Below are 22,767 nucleotides of genomic sequence, written 5' to 3' on the forward strand. Positions count from 1 at the left end.
CCAAGGGGTAGGACTGTTAGCCCTTGAAAGAAAGACTGGGGCTTTTTCAAAGAAAATCACTGACAATTTTTGGTCATGGAGACTGGTGCTCACTTCTACTACACATGGGCAGATTTACAGTCACTAGTTACAATCATGTGAAGGTCTGACCCCAACTAAACAAACCTGGATACTTAAAAATATCATTGCTCAGCCACTCTTGGCCTAATTTTCTCAAGTATAATTATGGAAGAATATACAAAAGGTCTTCAAAAAGTTCATGTATATTAAATGAAAATACTATGCATGGATCTCAAAAATGTATTGCAAAGTAACCTCATCTTTTAATTTCATTTTTCCACGCAACTTTTTGAGCACCCTCATATGACGTACTGTAACATCACCCAACATTCAGGAGAACAGCTCTGTGAACAAGACCATAAAAATGTAAGGACTAATAAGTTCTTTTTCATCTACTAAAAACTTAACTATCAATCTGTTTTTGCAGCTTGCAAAGTTTTTTTAAACACTGCATCCACAGTGCAGTCAGTAATACAACATAAGCTTTGACAGTTAAGCAATAACATAAACAGCAAACTCCTTTACCTTAAAATTCTAATATTCTCCGAAATTTGATCCTAATTTGGCAAGGTTTTAAAAGTTTTTAAAAATACGATATACTTCTCTTAGGCTGACAAAATCTACCCTCTCCACTGTCCCTAAACACAATACACACAGGGCATTTTTTTGTTACCATGGTTCTGAGAATTACACTGTTGAGAGTTACCCAGCAGCATAAAGAATACCCCATTCTAAAACTCTAAATGAGCAACAGGAGGGTCATTTTTTGTATCAATTCCCATGACTTTGCTGACCTAGCCAATATTAGTAGTCTCCCATATGTTTAAAGTCTGTGAACTAAGGCCTAGATGACTTTAAGATGTACTCAAAAGGTAACCTGAGAATTCCCTGTAATACAATTTATTAAAGTGTAAAATTTATATGAGTTGGATCTTGAACTCAATCCAAATTCAGTTCCCAAAAGTAACAGATTGTCATCACAAAGAGTACAACTTGGTCTTAGAGTATGTATCCAAGAATGGTATGGGGGAAGGGTCCCATAACACTTAATTAACTGCCTGAAATTACTTATTTGTCGCTGTGTCTTAATATTCACCAGTCTCTGGAGAGGGGGAAAAAAAAAAACAATCCTCACCTGTAACATTTTTTAAAGTTTAATGAGAAATTAAAAAAAATACAAATAGAAAGAAGTTCATTTGCTTTAATGTTGTACAAAAAAAAATGAGTAGAACCAAAAGTAAATAAACATTATCACATTTGTTTACACCACTATCTAGTTCTTCATATTAACTTTACTATTCAAACAATAGAAAGTTAAGTGGCAACTTAGGGAATGGGAAAAAGATAAAACCAAAAACCTCTTCTACCACATTTATTCTTCTACACCGTGTACAGCTGTGCTCACAGAGACGGCTTCTTTTACTTTTCCACTGTGCATAATTCAGTTGTATATAAAATTGAACCTGAATTTTAAAAAGAACAAAATGTTTATTAAAAAAAGTATTAACATTGTTTCCACCTTAGATAGGAAAAATGGATGTTTCCACCCTCCCTTCCATGTAGACATTTTCTACACCAACAAACAAGTTTCTCTCACCAGTCTCACCCACTGCAGTAAATAATAGTGCCGCTGAATATTATAATAAATTTTTTTAAAAGCACAAATTTGAGTAAGTCATTATCCATTGATAAGTTCAGATAAAAAGGCAGGAAAAATTTTTTAGATTCAATTCTGATTACTACAAAGTTACAACAGCTGACAAGCAGATGCTCAAATAAACCAATAATATGACCTATTTTCACATACCATACTTTACTTGTGTAACTTATTAAGAGGTCTAAGCAGAGGAGCAAAAGATTAGTGACAAAGTAAGAAGACCAATTTCATATTCTCCACGTCTTCACAGAAACTCAAAATCATTACTGGAATTTTTTTTTAAAAGATTTTACTTATCTATTTGCAAGAGCCACAGAAAGAGGAAGAGACAGAGAGAAAGGTCTTTGATTTGCTGGTTTACTCCCCAAATGGCTACAATGGCAGGAGCTGGGCCAATCTGAAGCCAGGAGCCTGGAGCTTCCTCCGGTTCTCCCATGCGGGTGCAGGGTCCCAGGACTTGGGCCATTTTCTACTGCTTTCCCAAGCCATAGCAAAGAGCTGGATGGGAAGAGGAGCAGCTGGGACTAGAACCAGCATATGGGATGCTGGCATTATAGACAGAGGCTTAGCCCACTACACCACAGTGCCAGCCCTTGGGACGGCTTTTAAACTAACATTTATTAAGTACTTGGCAGATGTCTGGCACTGTTCCAAGTACTTTACATGCATTATTCAACTCACAATCTTATGAACTCACTACAATCTCCACTTACAGATAAAGAAACAAGTATAAGTCTGTCCAAGGTCACAGTACCAACAAGTATTTAAGGATTCAAATTCAAACACTGAACCCAGAAATTACATTCTTAATCACTGTGTTAGGTTGCAATTCTTACCCACAGTTGGCTCTAATGATGGCAACGAATACAAATCAATGTTCTAAGAAAATGTTTCTGGGGCCAACATTGTGGCAGAACAAATTAACCTACCACCTGCAACACCAGTATCCCATATGGGCACCAGTTAAGGTCCTAGATGCACCACTTCTAATCCTGCTCCCTGCTAATGCACCTGAGAAAGCAGCAGAAGATGGCCCAAGTGCTTGCACCCTGGATCCATGTGGGAGACCCAGAAGAGGATCTAGGCTCCTGGGTTCAGCCTGGCACAATCCCAGCTACTGTAGCCATTTGGGAAGTGAACCAGCATATGGAAGATCTCCCTGTCTCTCCTCTCTCTCCAACTCTGCCTTTCAAATAAATAAAAAATAAAGTCTTTTTTTTTAAAGATTTTTTATTTATTTATTTGACAGGTAGAGTTACAGACAGTGAGGGAGAGACAGAGAGAAAGGTTTTCCTTCCGTTGGTTCACCCCCAAAATGGCCGCTACAGCCAGTGCGTATGCCGATCCGAAGCCAGGAGCCAGGTGCTTCTTCCTGGTCTCCCACGCGGGTGCAGGGGCCCAAGCACTTGGGCCATCTTCCACTGCCTTCCCAGGCCACAGCGGAGAGCTGGACTGGAAGAGGAGCAACTGGAACTAGAACCCGGCGCCCATATGGGATTCCGGCGCCAAAGGCAGAGGATTAGCCAAGTGAGCCATGGAGCCAGCCCAAAATATAAAGTTTTTAAAATATGTATTTTTTATTATTCTATCTGCCTAAAAATTCAAATCCCATATAAAATCCAAGACCTATCCCAGACACCCCAATTTAGGCCCAAATTATACAAAGGCATTCAATTCTAGGGGCTGGTGGCATGGCATAAAGGGTAAAGCCACAGCTTGCAGTGCCAGCATCCCATATGGGCACCTGTTCGAGACCTGGCTACTCCAATTCTGATCTAGCTCCCTGCTATGGCCTGGGAAAGCAGTGGAAGAAAGATGGCCCAAGTGCTTGGGCCGCTGCACCTATGTGGGAGACCCAGAAGAAGCTCCTGGCTCCTGGCTTTGGATTGGCCCAGCTCCAGCTGTTGAGGCCATTTGGGAAGTGAAACAGCAGATGGAAGATCTCTCTCTGCCTCTACATCTCTGTAATTCTGCCTTTCAAATAAATAAATATTAAAAAAAAATTCTACACATTTTGATATAGACAACTCCCTTCATATTTTACGCACTGCTGTGAATAACGTTACCATCTCTTCTTTGAATAGACTTCAAACTTAACTGTAGAAAATAACAGATGTAGAAGAACAGTAACACAAATAATAGAATGTCAAGCCATGGCTTAGAGTCTGAGGATACTTCTAAATCAGTCACATTTAATCTATGTATTGCACATGACCCAAGAGTCTTAGCTTATCTTAGTTTCCTTAAGAACCAAAATTCACAAAGTATCCCTTTTCAAGTGGCTCAAAATATTTTCAATCTGACAGCTTATATGGATGAACCACAAAATGTTCAACTTTCCATACCTGCTCAACAGCTGAGGGAGACTAGAAATGATGGGTCCATATCCTGGTGCATTGTCATACAATTCAAACAATGGTGCAGCTACCAGCTTGTAATTTTTAGGGACTGCAAACAAGGCTAAAACAAACAAAACAGTGTTCATTTTCTACAATTTCACATACAACCACCACCTCCGTCTCATTTTAAGCTAATCATTAGTTTGATCTAAAAAAAAGTTGTAAAGAAATATACTTCTCATTAATACATTTTGGTTGTCTGTAAAGCTAGTGTTCTTAGTGACATATGAAACTGACTAGTTAGCTAACTGATCCATGTTATTACCACTAGCACCTTCTAAGTGTTGGCCCTGGAAGAAAGGAGAGAAGAGAACAGCCCTGGGTTTATATTTTGGATTCCATAATAAAACTATAGGAGGGGGCTGGCGTTCTGGCATGGTGGGTAAAGCCTGCAGTGCCGGCATTCCATATGGGTGCCGGTTCGAATCCTGGCTGTTCTACTTTCGATATAGATCTCTGCTATGGCCTGAGAGAGCAGCAGAGGAAGGTTCAGTCCTTGGGCCCCTGCACCCATGTGAGTGATCCAGAAGAAGCTCCTGGCTTCAGATTGTCGCAGCTCTGGCCATTGCGGCCAACCGGGGAGTGAACCGGCAGATGGAAGACTTTTTTTTCTCTCTCTTTCTCTCTGCCTCTCCTTCTCTGTGTGACTCTTTCAAATAAATAAATCTTTAAAAAAAATTACAAGAAACAGGATAAGTACCTGTGAAAACATGCAACAGTCCTAAACATGGCATGAAAAAAAAATCAGTTTCTTAAATTTTTCACTAATTTATTTCACATGTGAAGTGGTATTTTAGGCCATGATTAAATTTTAATTTCCCTCCATACCAGGACTGGCACAGCTAAGAGAAAGCAAGCAATTCTGTATAAACATAGAATGTCCTTTTAGTTTTTACAATAAATCCAAAAATTCAAAGCTTGTGGTTTAAAACACAGAAGTAACCTTGAAATTAGTCTACAAGTAATTTCAAACACAACCTACCTTTCTCTTGAAGTTGAACCAGAAACAACTTCTTATGTTCCTTAGGCTTTGTAATATGTGCAGGAATATATGGATACTAAAATAACAAATGGGAATAATCAGTTTTCAAGACTCACCATTCCTTAAACCCCCATGCCTTTCGTTATCAACTTTTCCCATTTCAGACAGTAAGCTCAACCATCAACCCTTCTGAGACCAAGTTCCTCATATCCCAAATACAATTTTATTTTAACATATATCCCACAGCTTGCTGTTTACTTCCCAAAACTGCTAGAAGTATACAACTTTCTAGTCTTCCCATTACCATGACCTACTACCTAACAGATGCACTAAACATAAATGTTTTCAAGCCATGTGAAATAATAAGTAGTGAACCAGTTAATTATTCAAGGCAAAATACATAATTATGGCAGGGGACAGGATTTGGGGGTGGCAGCAGGCATTAGGCCTAGCAGTAAGACACCTACATCCCATATTGTATCAGAGTGCTTAAGTTCATTCCACACCCACTGGCTCCTTAACTCAGCACCCTGCAGATGCAGGAAGGCAGCCGTGATGGCTCACGTGATTGAGCTCCTGACACCTACACGTCAAGTAGGTCAAGTGCCCGGCTCCTGGCTTCAGCCCTGGCCCCTGCCCCAGCTACTGCAGGCGTTTGGAAACTGTTTCTCTGTCACATTAAAAAAAAAAAGCAGTCACAGGATTATAGCCTGTGAAGTTTATAACGCAACAAAGTGTTATTTTAATTAGTGTTTTTAGTAAGTCATTGTTTATTTTTTAAACATCATTAGTAAGTTAAACACTCCACAATCCTGATGGGGATATGTTTACCACACCATAAGTTTAAATATAGTCTGTGAGGTAGCTGACAGGATGCTCTCTGCTCCTTCCTACGACAACCTTCCCTTCTCCTCTCCAAGTATTTTAAGAGCACCAGAGGAGCAGTCTAAGAGGAGTTCTGCCAGGCAGGCAAAGCAAAACTGCTTGGAAATCAGGGGAAATATTTTATAGAGAATTTAAAGAGACGAAGAGAATTAGAGAAGTTGCTACCCAAGGTTGAATAATTTGGCAAGGAGAACAAAAAAAAATCTAAAATAAGCCTTTTTAAAAAATTCTATGTGCAAGTTATGAGAACCTCTCCTACATCCGCCCTATAATAAATTGAGGAATCTAATTTTCCTTTCAGAGTTGCAAATTTTAAGGCAAGGGAATTTTTAAATACTAGAAATAGATATAAGGAGAGAGCGGGGTATTAAAAGAGGCTAGTATCTTTCTGAAGATTCCTCAGCAAAGTAGGAAGCCAAGACTCAACTGCATCTAGTCAATCCTTATCTAATTATAAAAGCCTGTGTTATTTTCCACTGTTACTCACTGGCACCTAACCAGTATTCCAGTTAGGATAATTATATACCAGAACCATCCCTAGGGTACAGAGAATTGAGACAATTGTTTCAGGCTTTGGGAAACCCTACATTATCATAAAATTCCGGTACACTTAGTAGCAGTATGAGAAGTGGTCTGAATAGCACAGGCTAAAGGAAACCTATGGTTCACATACAGGGAGAGTTCCCAAACCAGGACTAAACCAAAACTGAGTGGCAATACCCTAATTTTCTTCTACTTGAGGCTACCCATAAAGATTTTATTTGAGAGGCAGAGTTATAGACAGAGAGAGGGAGAGACAGAGAGGTCTTCCATCTGCTGGTTCACTCCCCAACTGGCTGCAACAGCCAGAGCTAGGCCAATCAGAAGCCAGGAGTTTCTTCTGGATCTCACACGTGAGCGCAGGGGCCCAAGGACTTGGTCCATCTTCCACTGCTTTCCCAGGCCATAGCAGAGAGCTGGATTGGAAGAGGAGCAGCCTGAACTAGAACCAGTGCCCATATGGGATGCCGACACAACAGAACTATTGCACCACTGTGCCAGCCCCTACCCATTCTTTTTTTTTTTTTTTTTTTTTTTAAGATTTATTTACTTGAAAGAGTTACACAGAGAGAGAAGGAGGCAGAGAGAGGGTCTTCCATCCACTGGTTCACTCCCCACTTGGCTGCAATGGCCAGAGCTGAGCTGAGCTGAAGCCAGGAGCCAGGATCTTCCTCTGGGTCTCCCACCCAGGTACAGGGGCCCAAGAACTTGGGCCATATTCTACTGTTTTCCCAGGCCATAGCAGAGAGCTGGATCGGAGAGTCCTGGAGCAGCCGGGACTCGAACCAGCGCCCATATGGGATGCTGGCACTGCAGGCGGCAGCTTTTACCTGCTACGCCACAGTGCCAACCTCCACCCATTCCTTTTTAAAGCTTTTCTCCTGGTCTTATAGTCTAAGCTGACTATACAATACAAAATATTGAGATAGGGAGGTCACATAGTAGCCTTTTCCCACTGGCATCTAACTAATACTCTAGGATTAGGAAATAAACATAAAACCCTGATGTTCTGATACTTCCTGAACCAGGAAGGGAAGTTGGTTTCCTTCACAGCAGGGAATATGAATAAGGGAATTTGAGAAGTAGCCTGGAAAACTTCTGGATTATTGCTGAAAATTTTCCAACTATATCAAATAATGCTGAAGAAACCCAAAAGAGTAGAAAAAAATTTTTATGTATCTTTGACACAGGAACCTCACTAATTCCCTATGAAGCTATACTTTTTTTGGTTTAAAATATTTACTTATTTATTTATTTTATTTGAAAGGCAGAGTTTCAGAGTGGCAGAGGCAAAGAGAGAGATCTTTCATCCACTGGTTCACTCCCCAGATGTCTGCAACAGCCAGAGCTTCACTAATCCAAAGCCAGGAGCTTCTTCCAGGTCTCCCATGTGGGTGCAGGAACCTACATACTTGGGCCATCTTCCACTGCTTTCCCAGGCCACAGCAGAGAGCTGGATCAGAAGTGGAGCAGCCAGGACATGAACCGGCGCCCATATGGGATGCCAGCACTACAGGCGTCGGTTTTACTCGATACACTACAGCACCAGCCCCGAAACTATATTTCTTAAAAGCCATGACACAGCATATGCTCATGGTAATTCTCAGGTAGTAAGCACTTGCTTCTGTGTTTTCCTATCCCTCTGCTGGCCGAAGGAGTCAGGAGGAAGAACACAGAACTGCTTCACCTGCAACATCTTGTCATGAAAAGAAAGTCATTGGGCTTTCAATTTTCCAAAAGAATTCAGTATCCAATTTTAAAGTTGCACTCACTAGCCAAAAAGGAAAATTTGAGCACTGGTAACATTATCAGTCATTACAATGAACTTCCATGAATTCACACGGACACTTTAAAGATCACTGATGCATGCCATTTGAGCCCTGCAGCACAGTACCTCCTCCTCCCCCCTCATATTCCAAGGCAGCTGTGTTTGAACTGTCCTGCTCTAGACTTTTCAGCCTGCAATCCTTTCCAAGGCCTGAAAGGCCTCTCAACTCATGCTCAGACTCAACATGAAATGCAGCGGAGTTAAGGCAACCCCTATCTAATGAGGGACAGGAGTCCCCGCCTTCCATCTTTCTGAGATGCACTCTGAACTGCACAGCACACGGTTCCTCACAGCTCTAAAAAGCCCAATAACACACTCTGTCTCTTTGACTTCTGGTGTTTCTGGTCTCCTTTTCCCCATACTTTGGGGCTTCCCAGAATCAGTTCCCAAACACTTTGTACCCAAGTCTTCTGTGTTATTCTCTCTTTTGAATAAAGTCTAGTCTTTAGAGGACACTAAGGAATTAACTCATTCTTCTGAAAGCTGGTGACTAAAGGGGGCAAAGCATCTATCCTTTCCTATACAAACTACACACCTCAGAGTAACAAATAGGGTGTGTCCAGCTGCATACGGGAGTGATGAGATACCACTGCCAAGACGAGATTGGAAGACTGTAGCTTCCTACTTGGGCACCCTCGTTTTCTATCTCTTGAATCACATGCTCTGGAGGAAGCCCGCTACCTGACTGACTGTGTCCTTTGAAGATGCTCTCACGCAAAAGAACCAAGGGAGGCCTCAGGTCAACAGCCAACAAAATATGAAGGCTTCGGTCCACCAGCCCGGAAAGAACTGAGAGGTCTGCTAACCAAGATGCATGTGAGCTTAGGGTCGATCTGTTAGCCCCAGTTCAGACTGATGATACCATCCCAGCTGTTATCCTATCATCTGAGCCAATACTCAACCTGCTAAGCCGCTCCCAGATGCCTGATCCTGAGAAACCAAGAGATTATAAATGTCTCCTGTTTTAGATGGCTACATTTTAAGCACAGATTGAGGATCCCTTATCCAAAATGCTGGGACCAAAGGGTTTCAGATTTCAGAGTGTTTTGGCATCTGGAATACTTGAATAGACTTCACCAGTTAAGCATTCCTAATTCAAAATCTCAAATTCCAAATGCTCACAAAATCTGAAGCATTTGGGGCATAATATGGAATTTGGAGCATTTTGAATTTGGGGGTAAGGATGCACAACCTGTAATTTTTATGCAGCAATAAATACCACTGACAAGTCATGCTTACCCTGCCCCATCGTCCCCACATAAATGAGCCTGAATCCAAGCTCAATTTAATTATCAATTTACAGAACTTACAGGTCAAATGTTCAATGGCAACAGGGTATGCTATTAAGCAAGGAAGACTTTAAATTACAAGGAGAAAAGAGAGATAGCTAGCCAACCTGTACATGTAAGAGACTTAAGAGACTATCTTAGGGACCAGCATGATGGTGCAGTGGGTTACAACACTGTCTGCAGTGCCAGCATCCCACGGGAGCCAGTTCAAGTCCTGCCCACTCCACTTCTGATGCAGCTCTCTGCAGATGCGCCTGCAAAAGCAGCAGAGGATGGCCCAAGTCTCGAACCCCTGCACCCACGTGGGAGACTGGTTAGAGTTTCTGGCTCCTGGCTTCATGTCAGCACAGCTCCAGCCGTTGCGGCCATTTGAGGAGTGAATCAGTAGATGGAAGATCTCTGTCTCTCTCTCTCTGCAATGCTTTCAAATAAATTAAAAAAAAAAAAAAAAAAAAAGAGAGAGAGAGAGAGAGAGAAAGAGAGAGAGACTATCCTAATGCAGGCAAATACAAAATTGATCTAGGGGCCAGCACTGCAACTCAGCAAGTTAAACCACTGCTTCTGATGTGGGCACCCTGTATCAGAGGGCCAGTTCAAGTCCCAGCTCCTTCATTTCCAATCCAGCTCCTGCTGATGTGCCTGGGAAGGCGGCAGATGATGAGATGACGATCCAAATACTTGAGTCCCTGCCACCCATGTGAGAGTTCCAGATGGAGTTTCTGAGTCCTGACTTTAGCCTGGCCCAGCCTGGCTGCTGAAACCATTTAGGAAGTGAACCAGCAGACAGAATCTCTCTTGCTCTCTGTCTCTCCCTCTCTCTCATGTTCTGCCTTTCAAATAAATTAATTAATTAAATTCACAAAATTGCTCTAAACAAAAAGTCATGATGAACTGGGGGAAATGTTGATTACCCTGATTTGATCAATACACACTGTATACATGTAATGAAATGTCACACTGTACTCCATAATATGTTCAATAGCTGTTTTTAAAAAATAAAAATTTTAATGCTTTAACAATTAAAAGAAAAATAAAAAGCCAGTGGATAGGAGACCTCTCTCTCTACCTCTCCTTCTCTCTCTGTGTCACTCTTTCAAATAAATAAAATAAATCTTAAAAAACAAAAAAAGGCAGATGACATGTAATGGAACTCATTTAACACTATTTACTTACATATTTTTGAAACGTTTCCTTTGGAAGAAAAAATACTCAATTGTAATTTTTTATCTAAATTAAGGGAGGGAGAAAAGGAAATTTCAAGCCAATTTACTTTTTTTTTTTGGAGGATTATTTTTTTTTTTTTTTGACAGGCAGAGTGGACAGTGAGAGAGAGAGACAGAGAGAAAGGTCTTCTTTTTGTCGTTGGTTCACCCTCCAATGGCCGGCGCACTGCACTGATCCAATGGCAGGAGCCAGGTGCTTATCCTGGTCTCCCATGGAGTGCAGGGCCCAAGGACTTGGGCCATCCTCCACTGCCCTCCCGGGCCACAGCAGAGAGCTGGCCTGGAAGAGGGGCAACCGGGACAGAATCCGGCGCCCTGACCAGGACTAGAACCTGGTGTGCCGGCGCCGCTAGGCGGAGGATTAGTCCATTGAGCCACGTCGCCGGCCTCAAGCCAATTTACTTTGATAATTTTTTTAAATGGCTAGAATTAAGTCAGCTTTCTACTTCCCCAAATGCTTAGCAAATATAACTGAACACTGACCTGAGGAGGTTCAAAATTTGGTCTCCACCAGTTACCAATGCAGTCATCAATGACCCAGTCTTGCAGAACTCCATCTTGGCGGCCTAGTATCTGTCAAAAAAGAAATAATATAGCCAATTTACAGATAAACACACAGCTCTCTGTTGAAGAGAATATTTTTGGCAGCACTCCTAATACAGACACACAGCTAATATTATTTCCTCTCTGTATTATACTGTTTATTATTATCTATGTCGCCCTATATAAGACATACACTATTCTTTCAAAATTGGTAATCTGGTATCAACATAACTATATAGAACCAACAACCCTGTTGCTGGGCTCTGACTATGCATAGAACTACCTACATCAGCCAATAGCATCCAACAGTTTTCCTAGAATCAACTATAGCACTGAAAATCACCTACTTGTCATAAAAATGTTTAAAACTAAAAAATTTTGGTGCCTGGCACCGTGGCTCACTTGGTTAATCCTCCGCATGCGGCACCGGCATCCCATATGGGCACCAGGTTCTAGTCCCAGCTGCTCCTCTTCCAGTCCAGCTCTCTGCTGTGGCCCAGGAGGGCAGTGGAGGATGGCCCAAGTCCTTGGGCCTCTGCACCCACATAGGAGACCAGGAGGAAGCTCCTGGCTCCTGGCTTTGGATCGGCACAGCACCGGCCGTGGCGGCCATTTGGGGAGTGAACCAACGGAAGGAAGACCTGTCTCTTTCTCTCACTGTCTATAACTCTACCTGTCAAAAAAAAAAACCCTAAAAATTTTAATTTTTATAAGTTTGTTCAGCAGCATAACATTAAACTTATTTTAATTAAAGTTAAACTCTACCCACTTAAACTGATCAAAAATGGTTCAAGGATCACAATGGAAAGAGCAGCTCCTGTCTCACTTCACCTGCCCCTTCCCACTGGCTACAATGTTCAGAACTCTTGGTTTTCCCCTTGATATTTGCCTCCACTTTTAAAACTATTCTTTTTGGTTTTAAACAAACCATTTATTTTAGAATAGTTTTGGATTTACAGAAACAAGATGATACAGAGACATTCCTTCCACACACTGCAGCCAGCTTCCCTGACTGCTGACACCCTTACTGGCACGGCACGGCACGACACAGACACAGACACACGTCCTACACAGACGCAGAACTATAACTGAAGCTCGCACTTTACTCAGACATCCTTCTGTCCTTTTTCTCAGTCCCTGGGTCTCAGTAAGTACTACCTTAGGTTGAGTCATCATTTCTCCCGAGGCTCCCCTACACTGTGTTTCTCAGACTTGCCTTATTTTTTACGATCTTGACAGTTCTGAGGACTACGGGGCAGATATGCTGTAAAATGTCCCTCAATTTCATTGAGGTTATGGATTTGGGGAGGAAGACCACAGGTGTGAAGTGCCATTCTCATCACACCCTATCAAGAGTACCTGCCATCCCATCAAAGTGACTTACCACTAATGTTAACATTGATCACCTGCCTGAGGTCACCTGTCAATGTAAAGTTACATTTTTAAAAAATTCTTTTACAATCATTTCTTGATTGCTTTTCATTTTTAAAAGTCTAAAAACTCCCATTACTGCCCTCTGTTATGGACGAGAATTTAATTACCAAAACTTTTTCTTCTGCCATCCTCCCATTATCAATATTTGATTAAGTCATTATTCAGTGTTTGAGATAAGGTTGCTAGGTAAATCAGTTACAACAGTGATTAGTAAACTATAATTACATTTCTGTATTTGCACAACTATCCATTTCTTTATAGAGTTCATGACTGCTTCATTTCATTTACTATCACTAAATTCAGTTCTACATTCTCCAAAAGCGTATACTTCCAATTCAAACACAAATTCATCAATTTCATTTTTTTCCTAAGAAATTTTTCTACTGTCCTGCTCCAATCTACTACATGCTCTCAATCCTGCTTCACAGCTGGACTCCTAGGACTTCCCTTGGTCTCTTTCCTACATTGTTAGGAATCGCTAACATTTTTTAAAGATTTATTTATTTATTTGAAAGGCAGAGTTACAGGGAGAGAAGTAGATACAGAGGAGAGATCTTCCATCGAATGGTTCACTCCACAAATGGCCACATCTGGGGCTGGGCAGGCTGAAGCCAGGAGCTTCTTTTGGGTCTCCCACTTGGATGGCAGGAGCCCAAGTACCTGCTTTCCCAGGCTCATTAGCAGGGAACTGGATTGGAAGTGGAACAGCAGGGACTCAAACTGGCACCCATCCAGGATGCCAGTATCACAGGCAGAGGCTTTACCTGCTATACCATGATGGGGGCACCATTTCCTCTCTAAAATTCTGAATCCTTTTATCTTTTGTATTAGTTTATTCCTTCACTTTGGTGGTAAATATTCTACTAGCTTCCTGAGTAAAGGTCCCAAATATATTACAATTTTTCAAACTTTGTATCTGAAAATTAACTTTTTTATTTTGCTTAAAGAATACAACTTCATGCATTTAATATATACAGATTTGGGAACACGATGCTTGGAAATAACTAATCACAGATTTATAGTTTAGTTAGATAGAAAAGACGAACATGAAAATCATATTCCGTTAGAATTACGAAGGCATGCTCCACAGACTTTCAGCGGCCAGTTACTTCCAGGCAGTCTGACACTGTATTTCTGACTTGGATGCTCCTATTTAACCTGTCTTCCTGCCAGCACCCCCACCTCCCCCCCGCTTTGGAAGCTTTAAGGATCCTCCCTTTATCCCCACTGATCTAATATTTCATGATATGCCCTCACGTGGATCTATTATATAGGGCAGGCCAGGGGCCAGCGCCCTGGCTCGCTTGGTTACTCCTCCGCATGCGGTGCCAACATCCCATATGGGCACTGGGTTCTGGTCCCGGTTGCTCCTCTTCCAGTCCAGCTCTCTGCTGTTGCCCAGGAAGGCAGTGGAGGATGGCCCAAGTGCTTGGGCCCCTGCACCCGCGTGGGAGACCAGGAGGAAGCACCTGGCTCCTGGCTTCGGATTGGCATAGTGCACCGGCCGTAGCGTCCATCTGAGGGGTGAACCAACGGAAGGAAGACCTGTCTCTCTGTCTCTCTCTCTCACTGTCTAACTCTGCCTGTCAAAATTTAAAAAAAAGGGCAGGCCAGTCAGTCTTTTCAATTTCAAAAAAACGCCTTTGGCGACCGGCGCCGCAGCTCACTAGGCTAATCCTCCGCCTTGCAGCGCCGGCACACCGGGTTCTAGTCCCGGTCGGGGCGCCAGATTCTGTCCCGGTTGCCCCTCTTCCAGGCCAGCTCTCTGCTGTGGCCAGGGAGTGCAGTGGAAGATGGCCCAAGCCCTTGGGCCCTGCACCCCATGGGAGACCAGGAGAAGCACCTGGCTCCTGCTTTCGGATCAGCATGGTGCGCCGGCCACAGCACGCCGGCGGTGGCGGCCATTGGAGGGTGAACCAACGGCAAAGGAAGACCTTTCTCTCTGTCTCTCTCTCACTGTCCACTCTGCCTGTCCAAAAAAAAAAAAAAAAAAAAAGCATGCCTTTGGCTTCTGAGAATGTTGTTACATCAAGCTTTGCTAATTACTCCTTTTCCTCTGTTCATCTAGAGTTTATACTGATCCTTCTAGAATGCTCCATTAATTTTATCTTTTTCATTGTACTTTCTGGTAGAATAAAATCCTACCCTACCCCTTTTAGAAACAATTTATTCATTTGAAAAGCAGAGTGACAGAGGCCGAGGGAGAGAGTTGGCTTACTGTCCAAATAGCTACAACAGCCAGTGTTGGGCCAGACCAAATTCCATCCTGGTCTCCCACAAGGGAACAGGGGACCAGGTATTATGGTCGTTTCACACTATCTTCCCAAGCACATTACCAGGAAACTGGATCCAAAGCAGAGTAGCAGGGATTTGAAACCAGCCCACATGGCCAAGGGGTGGATCTCGTGCTCTGCCACAATGCTGGCCCTGAAATTTTTAATCCTCTATTGAGTTCATTTCCACAAGCTTTTTTTTTTTTTTTAAATACTCATGAGTTACTTTGGTTGTTGGCTAAAAAGTCTTTGTTTCACAGATGTAACATCTTCTCACATCAAGGATTATCCATACTTTGGTCAACTGTGGAATTCTCTGTTTTATCAAATTATTTTGTTTTTTGACTTCTTGTTAAACTTTGTCCAAAAGCCCAGTGATACTTGGTTATCCACTCCCTACTAAAGAGAAAGCAGTAAGATGCTTAATGGTCACCTCCGTGTGCATGAGTGACAGGACTTTGGTACTTCTATAGGAAGACATTCTCAAATAACTTCATCTGGAGTTTTTCCTGGACTGGTCACTTTCTCTTCCAACAAAAACTTCCAACCTTCTGCCTGGGGTATGTAACCCTAACTGCTGACACTCCGTCAATCTACAGCCAAGTTTTCAGATGGAAACATGCATTACTCTTCCCATCTAAAATCTCTTTACTGCTGGCTGTTTTGTGATTTAATTGCTACACAAATCAATACCTAGCCAGTCTGCCTCACTATACAGAAAAGGACACGCACCCTAGGTATATAAATACAGACTCCAAACAATCCAGTTTTCAGCCACACATGCTCCACTTCCCTGGGCTTCTAGTTCCTTCAATCCTCAGCCTTCCTGGTGCCCACAGGGCTGGATTCTGGACTAAGGTTTCTGCTAAATCACTTATGATTTACTCATCTGCTTTCCAGATTCCCCCAGTATTTATCTTGCTATTTTAAAATTTTTCCCTCCCTCATTCCAATTTATATCTTTTTTTTTCTTTAAAGATTTATTTATTTATTTGAAAGTCAGAGTTGGGAGGGAGTGAGAGAGGGTCCTCCATCCGCTGGTTCAAGACCCAGATGGCCATAATGGCATGGTCTGGGCCAGGACAAAGCCAGGAGTCTGGAACTTCATTCAGGTCTCCCACATGGGTATAAGGGCCAAGTGTGTAGGCCATCTTCTGCTGCTTTCCCAGGCCCTTAGCAGGGAGCTGGATCAGAAGTGGAACAGCCAGGACTTGAAAGGCACAATACCAGCACTCCCAATTGTATCTTTTAAAAAATATTCCTTTTATTGCCTTTTTGGTGAGATTTTGAAAAGAAAAAAGTGGAGGTAACTAAGTTCAAACTAAACTACATAAATGAAGTCCAAGCACAGCATAGTATTTAAGAGTTATAATGCTTTTTTTTTTTTTTTTTTTTTTGACAAGCAGAGTGGACAGTGAGAGAGAGAGAGAGACAGAAAGGTCTTCCTTTTTCTGTTGGTTCACCCCCCAGTGGCTGCTGCAGCCGGCGCACCGCGCTGATCCAAAGCCAGGACCCAGGTGCTTCTCCTGGTCTCCCATGCAGGTGCAGGGCCCAAGCACTCGGGCCATCCTCCACTGCCTTTCCGGGCCATAGCAGAGAGCTGGACTAGAAGAGGAGCAACTGGGACAGAATCCAGCGCCCCGACTAGGACTAAAACCCGGTGTGCCGGCGCCGCAGGCGGAGGATTAGCCTATTGAGTCGCAGCGCCAGCTGAGTTATAATGCATTTTATAAGACAAATCAACAGAATTACAGGTGACTTTAGTTTTGTTTGTTTCTCTTTTGTTTTTGTTTGCCAAGGTTTTTGCATCAAGTATGGATTAGTTTTGTAATGGATGAGGGGTTACATGTTTTCTACAATCTCAAAGCCTCCAGCATCCATGCACTTGGCCCCAAATCTTCAGAAGCAGATAATTAAATGATTTTTTAAAAGTGATACTATTTGGACAAAGTCTTAACAATACATGCAAAAATGCAAACAGGTATATAAGACTCTCTTGTCAAACTCCATAGAAGCCTAATTTGGAACAAAACCACCTACATTCAAATCTCTGGCTCTGTGACTCACTAGCTTTATAACCATCAAGGAGGTTACTGAAAAACTGTCCATGCCCCATTTCCTTATCTGTAAAATGGGATTAATCAAACCTACTTTCCAGGCTGTTGTGACGACTGAGTTATTGTATATAAAGCACTCAGAACTTTATCTAGCACATCAAATGTGCTTTTTTAAACCATTACTGCTACATCAACATTTTAATCTTAAAAATATTAAGATTAACTAATTATAAATTCAATCTGCAGAAAATAAACATTATATTACCACTCATATTTAATTTGCATTTATTGAAAAATATTCAATTCTATTCTTTTCACAAGCCATAAAAAGTCAAATTATCTATTAAGCAGATGGCATTCAGATGGACCATAAAACTGTGGAAGTGGTTAAATAGAAAAATACCTCTGTCATTAAGCGTTTTAGTCCTTCAACTTCATCTTCTCCTGGGTTAAGTTCACCACCAGGTCTGTATAAAGGTAAAAAATTTCAGCTTTCAACTTAATACAATTTGGAGATAACAGAAAGAGCACAATGATAATTCTATCAGGTAACTAAACAACACAAATTTCAGTGTCAGGTAAGACCATCAAAAACAAATGTCAAAGGGAGAGGGTAAAATATGCCTGAAAGTTGAATTGGTAATGTTAATTCACCATACTAACAGTACACAAACTTTAGTTTTAAACAAAATATATAAGATAGCATAAACATGAAAGCAACTGCTGGCACCAGCTCATCCCAATCTCTTCTGGAACTATGGTGATAATGGGATGTAGAAATGCCTAGAGAGTACTGGATCACATTCTTTAGGTCTGAAGAATGGGACAATTTTCAAGAATTTCAATCTGAATTTTTGAGACTTTCCTTTTTGGTATATTCCAGTCAAATAGCTATGGATCAAATGTTTACTGAAAGACTTAAGAGCTTAAATAGTAAAACTAAACTGTTATCTATAAATCATAAATCATTTTAAGAAAATGAAACACATTCATCCTAAGATAATATCAACTGCTCTACTAGTGCTACAATTACATCTAGAAATTGAGTTTAGACTAATCTATTCCAAGGGTAAGTTGTACCAAGCTCAATCATTAACATCAATACACAGAAACAAGTAGCTTTTAAGTTAGGAAAAATAAATGAGCACTGCACTGGAGAGAAATTACTCATAATTTTCTCTTTCAAAAGACTCTATTAACAGCAATGTTTGTTGAAATAAATGACTAAGGGCTAAAATTATATTCAAAAGCTGCATAAAACAGCAACCTTCCAGCAACACTTACAATTTGAAGAAAGTTGTTCCCAGTTGTAGCAGTAACACATGGGGTAGCCGGTGCTCGTGTACAATCAGAACCCCTTCTACAGTCCTCCTCATTCCAATTTTATCAAATTCTTCCCGCATGCGCTGAAATCTGGCTGCAACAGAACTGTCCTTCTCATAGAGAGGCTCTTTTGTACCAAAAGTATAATTGGTAAGAGGATAACTGTGATCAAAGACAAACATCTAACATAAGAAGTGAAGACCATACAAGACACCAGTCATATTCAAAGAAACCACGGTCAAAAGTGCATTTAATGTACTCAAATAAGGATTTGTCCAAAGTAACATGAACAGTACTGAGACAGCGGAGATTAGAATCCTTTCTTCCTCTCTCTAAACTATTAAAGGCCAACCCAATGCTCGATGAAGCTGGTACCCGAGACCTGAACTCAGCATAGACAACACCATCCTTACCGGCCTTAAATGCTTAGAGAAGTGGTTATCTAGGTATCAGTAGTGCTCTGGCTTTGGATCCTAGATGCTATACCTACATTAAAAACTGACTAATGTCTCCTTGAGTGCCTCTGACTACTAACCTAGCCATGTGTTATTATTTATGGGCGCTAACGGCTAATCTTTTTTTCTATAAGCTGAGCCCCCACTTTCCACTGATGTTTCCCAGTGATTTTGTTTCTCCCAGTAAACCAGCCTAAGATTTTTCTGCCACAAACGTTTCCTTTTCAAACCAACTTTCCTATACTCTTTTCTCTCTCTAAACCTACTAAGAAGCCTTTTAGCCTCCTGCTTTTATTCTATTTAGTACCCTTTTTCTTCCCTTCTACTCATCCAAATCTACCCACCACATCTAATCTGAATGTCTTTTATCAATTCAAAATATGGTTCATTCTGTTGAAGGGTTTGCACCCTACCTAGTAAAGATCAAATTCTTCCTTAAAGATAGTTTCAAAAAATCCCACATTTATACTGTATCACACTTACCAACTTATAACCCCTTAATGATGAGCCTTTGATTGTGAACTTGAGTAATAACACCTGGGCCACACTTGCTATTTGCAAGGTTATCTTCTCTATTAAAAGCCCTTGATAGGGACCAGCACTGCGGCATAGTGGATAAAGCTGCTGTCTCCAGTGCCCGTATCCCATGTGGCCACCGGTTTGAGTCCCAGCTGCTCCACTTCTGATCTAGCTCTCTGCTGTGGCCTGGGAAAGCAGTAGAGGATGGCCCAGGTCACTGTGTCTTTGTACCCTCGTGGGAGACCCAGAGGAAGCTCTATGGCTCCTGGCTTTAGATCAGTGCAGCTCCGACCGTGGTGGCCATCTGGGGAGTGAACCAGCAGATGGAAGACCTCTCTGTCTCTGCCTCTCCTCTCTCTGTGTAACTCTGCTTTTCAAACGGAGGCGGGGGGGGAGCCCTTGATATTAATAGTCAACCACTACATACCTAGTCTGCTCACATACCTAATCTACTCACCTCCTCTTGAAGGGTAAATAAGTCAAAGTTGCCAACTCAAGAGAACTCCAGGGTGGAGGGCAGGGGACAGCACTGTGGCACAGGTTAGGTTGCCACTTGTGATTCCTGCTCCACTTCCTATCCAGCTTCCTGCTAATATGCCCAGGAAACCAGTGAAAGATGGTCCAAGTACTTGGGCCTTTGCCACCCATGTCGGAGAACAGAATGAAGTTCCTGGCTCAGACCTAGCTATTGCAGCCACTTGAGGAGTGAACCAATGGATTGAAGATCAATCTCACTCTCTCTCTTTGAAACAAATAAACAAAAGTTGAAAATAAAGAACCTTCCCCAGCAGACCCAAGGCTGAATCTAACAGAGTCCTCGGTAGCAGCAGCAGTTACCTCACAGGTACCTCACGCTTGTAAGTGAAATGAAATCTAGCATTATCTGCCAGGCAAGTCTATTCACTTAGTTCTCACAACTGGAGTCAGAAAGAACTAATAAGGACAGTGATAACATACTCCTAGTCCAACAGCCAGCTCCCACATCAGTAAGATGCCATCAAGATGAAATGCTTGAATCTTCAGCTGTGAGATGAAAATCTACCACCCCAGACTCCTAACACCGTGACTTTCCTCATGTTCACATACCCAGTGCTATGCACAGGACTCGTTATCAAGTAGGTGTTCATGCAGTGTTTCCTAAATGAAGATATACTAGGGGAAGAGAGATTTGTTTTCTTTTTTTTTTTTTTTTTTTTTTTTTTTTTTTTTTTTTTTGACAGGCAGAGTGGATAGTGAGAGAGAGACAGAGAGAGAAAGGTCTTCCTTTGCCGTTGGTTCACCCTCCAATGGCCGCTGCTGCAGCCGGCGCACCGCGCTGATCCTGGCAGGAGCCAGGAGCCAGGTGCTTTTCCTGGTCTCCCATGGGGTGCAGGGCCCAAGCACCTGGGCCATCCTCCACTGCACTCCCTGGCCATAGCAGAGAGCTGGCCTGGAAGAGGGGCAACCGGGACAGAATCCGGCGCCCCAACCGGGACTAGAACCCGGTGTGCCGGCGCCGCAAGGTGGAGGATTAGCCTATTGAGCCACGGCGCCGGCTTGAGAGATTTGTTTTCTATATAATGCCTCACCCAGGTGAACTGAAGTTCACGACACAATGATTATTTCTGAATACAGCATTTATACAGAACAAAAGTACTGTAAATCAACTCACAACTTTAATGAAGTGAAGAGTAAAACATCTCATTGAAAGCACCATCATCTCACCAAGTTAATTCTACATAATGGCTTCATGCAAACTGATCCGGTAATCAAAGCAAATCCAGAAAAACTGTGGGATCCTAGTTCTGATCACCACTGAAAGCAACGTAGAAGCTGTGCTTTCCCACTCTAAAGAACACTTGTCTTCTCAACTTCCTGGGACTCTTATAAGGGAACTGAAACGAAATTACTAACTAGTATGTACTTGAATGTAACAGTTGCAAGGATAGTTTGTATGCACACAGCTATCAACTAATTCCAAATTCTATAAACCTCACATTTCTATTATCTACATCTCAAGCCAAATAAAACAATGATAGAACCATCTAATTCCAATTCGCTTTTGCTTTTGAGGGGGAAATTCATTTATTTGACTATAAAACAGAGAAACATTTAAAGTGTTTCCCCCATAAACATCAGTCTTGGCAAATCCTTGCACTCTAAGTATTTTGAAAATTTGTACCTATACATAAATACTGACCAGCTCGAACTGGCCACTTGCCTGACCACTGTCAGCACCACGCTGCCTCACTCTCTCTCAGCACAATGCCAATTTCTTGATCAAGATCACAAACGCCAATGACCTACTACAGCGAGACTGCTTCTGAGGACTCTGAAGTGCTCAAAAATAAAGCACAGCCCACAACGGGTTCTCGGGGGCGTAACTCTGGTTCTCTCACGGTCTAAAAACCCACACACGGCATCCACACTCCCAAGCTGGAGCCCTCGGTGTCTGGGACGCTATGGCAGAGAAGGCATGTGAACGCATAGGGCAGGTGAGCTAGCTCTGAGCAGATGACTAGAAATGTGGTGTATTCACACACCGAAATACCATACGACACTTAAAGGTCCGAGCTAGATCTCGAAAGCCTAGGTGCGAACCAAGCATAAACACTGGACCGGAAGGGGGGAAAAGCACACTTTTAATTCGTTACCTCTGGAGAGGTGAGGAAAGGAATTAAAGCGAACTTTGCTTTTACCAATAACTGGCCATAAGCGGATGAGAACAAGTCTCCCTGCCAGAAGTGAAAAATCCTTCCAAGCAAGGTTCTAACCCCTTGGGACTGGAAGACGCGCCAGGGACCTGTGGGGATGAGCAAGGCTCGCGGGGCTAGGGGCCCGCCGACCCGGGGCGCGCCGGAAGAAGAGCCTTTAGCAGCACTGACCGGGGCGAGCCCAGGCTGCGCGCGAAGGCCAGGCCGCACTTACAGGTTGATGGTGCGCTCCAGGGTGAGGGGCTTGGTCTGCTGGATGTACTTGTTGCCGAACTGATTGACCCCGCGGGGCCAGCCGGTCTGCGAGCGATTGGGCGGTACCACCGACATGCTGGCAACCTCTGACTCTGGTGGTGAGCAGAAATCGGGAGGTGAGGGAAATTTTTTCCCCCCGTGCGGGCAGCGGTTATCTGCGACCCGCTCAGTAGCCGCCGCCCGCCATTAACATGAGAGCGCAAGAGGAGGCGTACGCACGCCGGAAGTGAATCCTGGGCCTCTGGCGGCAGGAAGTTGAGAGGCGGAGGCCTGCCTGGCCAAGCGCTACTGGGCCAATCGCTAGTGAGATGGCCGCAATATACAGCGCTCCCATTGGTAAGTCAGGGATAGG

The 22,767-nt window shown here is 42.6% G+C and overlaps 1 protein-coding gene across 3 annotated transcripts; it reads right to left on the reverse strand.

Moving 5' to 3' along the window:
* Positions 1-1,198: 1,198 nt before the first annotated feature.
* On the reverse strand, positions 1,199-22,679 carry NUDT21 (nudix hydrolase 21). Of its 3 annotated transcripts, none has more exons than XM_002711527.5 (7): positions 22,375-22,679; positions 18,455-18,655; positions 17,574-17,637; positions 11,347-11,436; positions 5,099-5,174; positions 4,063-4,177; positions 1,199-1,523 (listed from the first exon to the last, which is right to left on the reverse strand). In XM_002711527.5, the coding sequence occupies exons 1-7, from the start codon at positions 22,488-22,490 to the stop codon at positions 1,502-1,504; spliced, it is 684 nt and encodes a 227-aa protein (XP_002711573.1). In that variant the 5' UTR covers positions 22,491-22,679; the 3' UTR covers positions 1,199-1,501. The 3 variants fall into 3 exon arrangements, with proteins under 3 accessions (XP_002711573.1, XP_069918045.1, XP_051702746.1); XM_070061944.1 differs by having other exon boundaries at positions 18,455-20,619; positions 21,004-22,621; XM_051846786.2 differs by lacking the exon at positions 4,063-4,177.
* Between the last annotated feature and the right edge of the window lie 88 nt (positions 22,680-22,767).

The sequence above is a fragment of the Oryctolagus cuniculus genome, chromosome 18 (genome assembly GCF_964237555.1).
Source record: "Oryctolagus cuniculus chromosome 18, mOryCun1.1, whole genome shotgun sequence".
NCBI classification, from domain to species: domain Eukaryota; kingdom Metazoa; phylum Chordata; class Mammalia; order Lagomorpha; family Leporidae; genus Oryctolagus; species Oryctolagus cuniculus.

What these genes read in the sequence shown, in the direction of transcription:
- NUDT21 (XM_002711527.5), bottom strand. Translation starts at nt 22,490, where the DNA reads ATGTCGGTGGTACCGCCCAATCGCTCGCAGACCGGCTGGCCCCGCGGG. An exon ending in CAAATTTTGAACCTCCTCAG is followed by an intron (nt 5,175 to 11,346) that starts GTCAGTGTTCAG and finishes TTGTTATTTTAG; the next exon opens with TATCCATATATTCCTGCACA. An exon ending in GGTTCAACTTCAAGAGAAAG is followed by an intron (nt 4,178 to 5,098) that starts GTAGGTTGTGTT and finishes TGTTTGTTTTAG; the next exon opens with CCTTGTTTGCAGTCCCTAAA.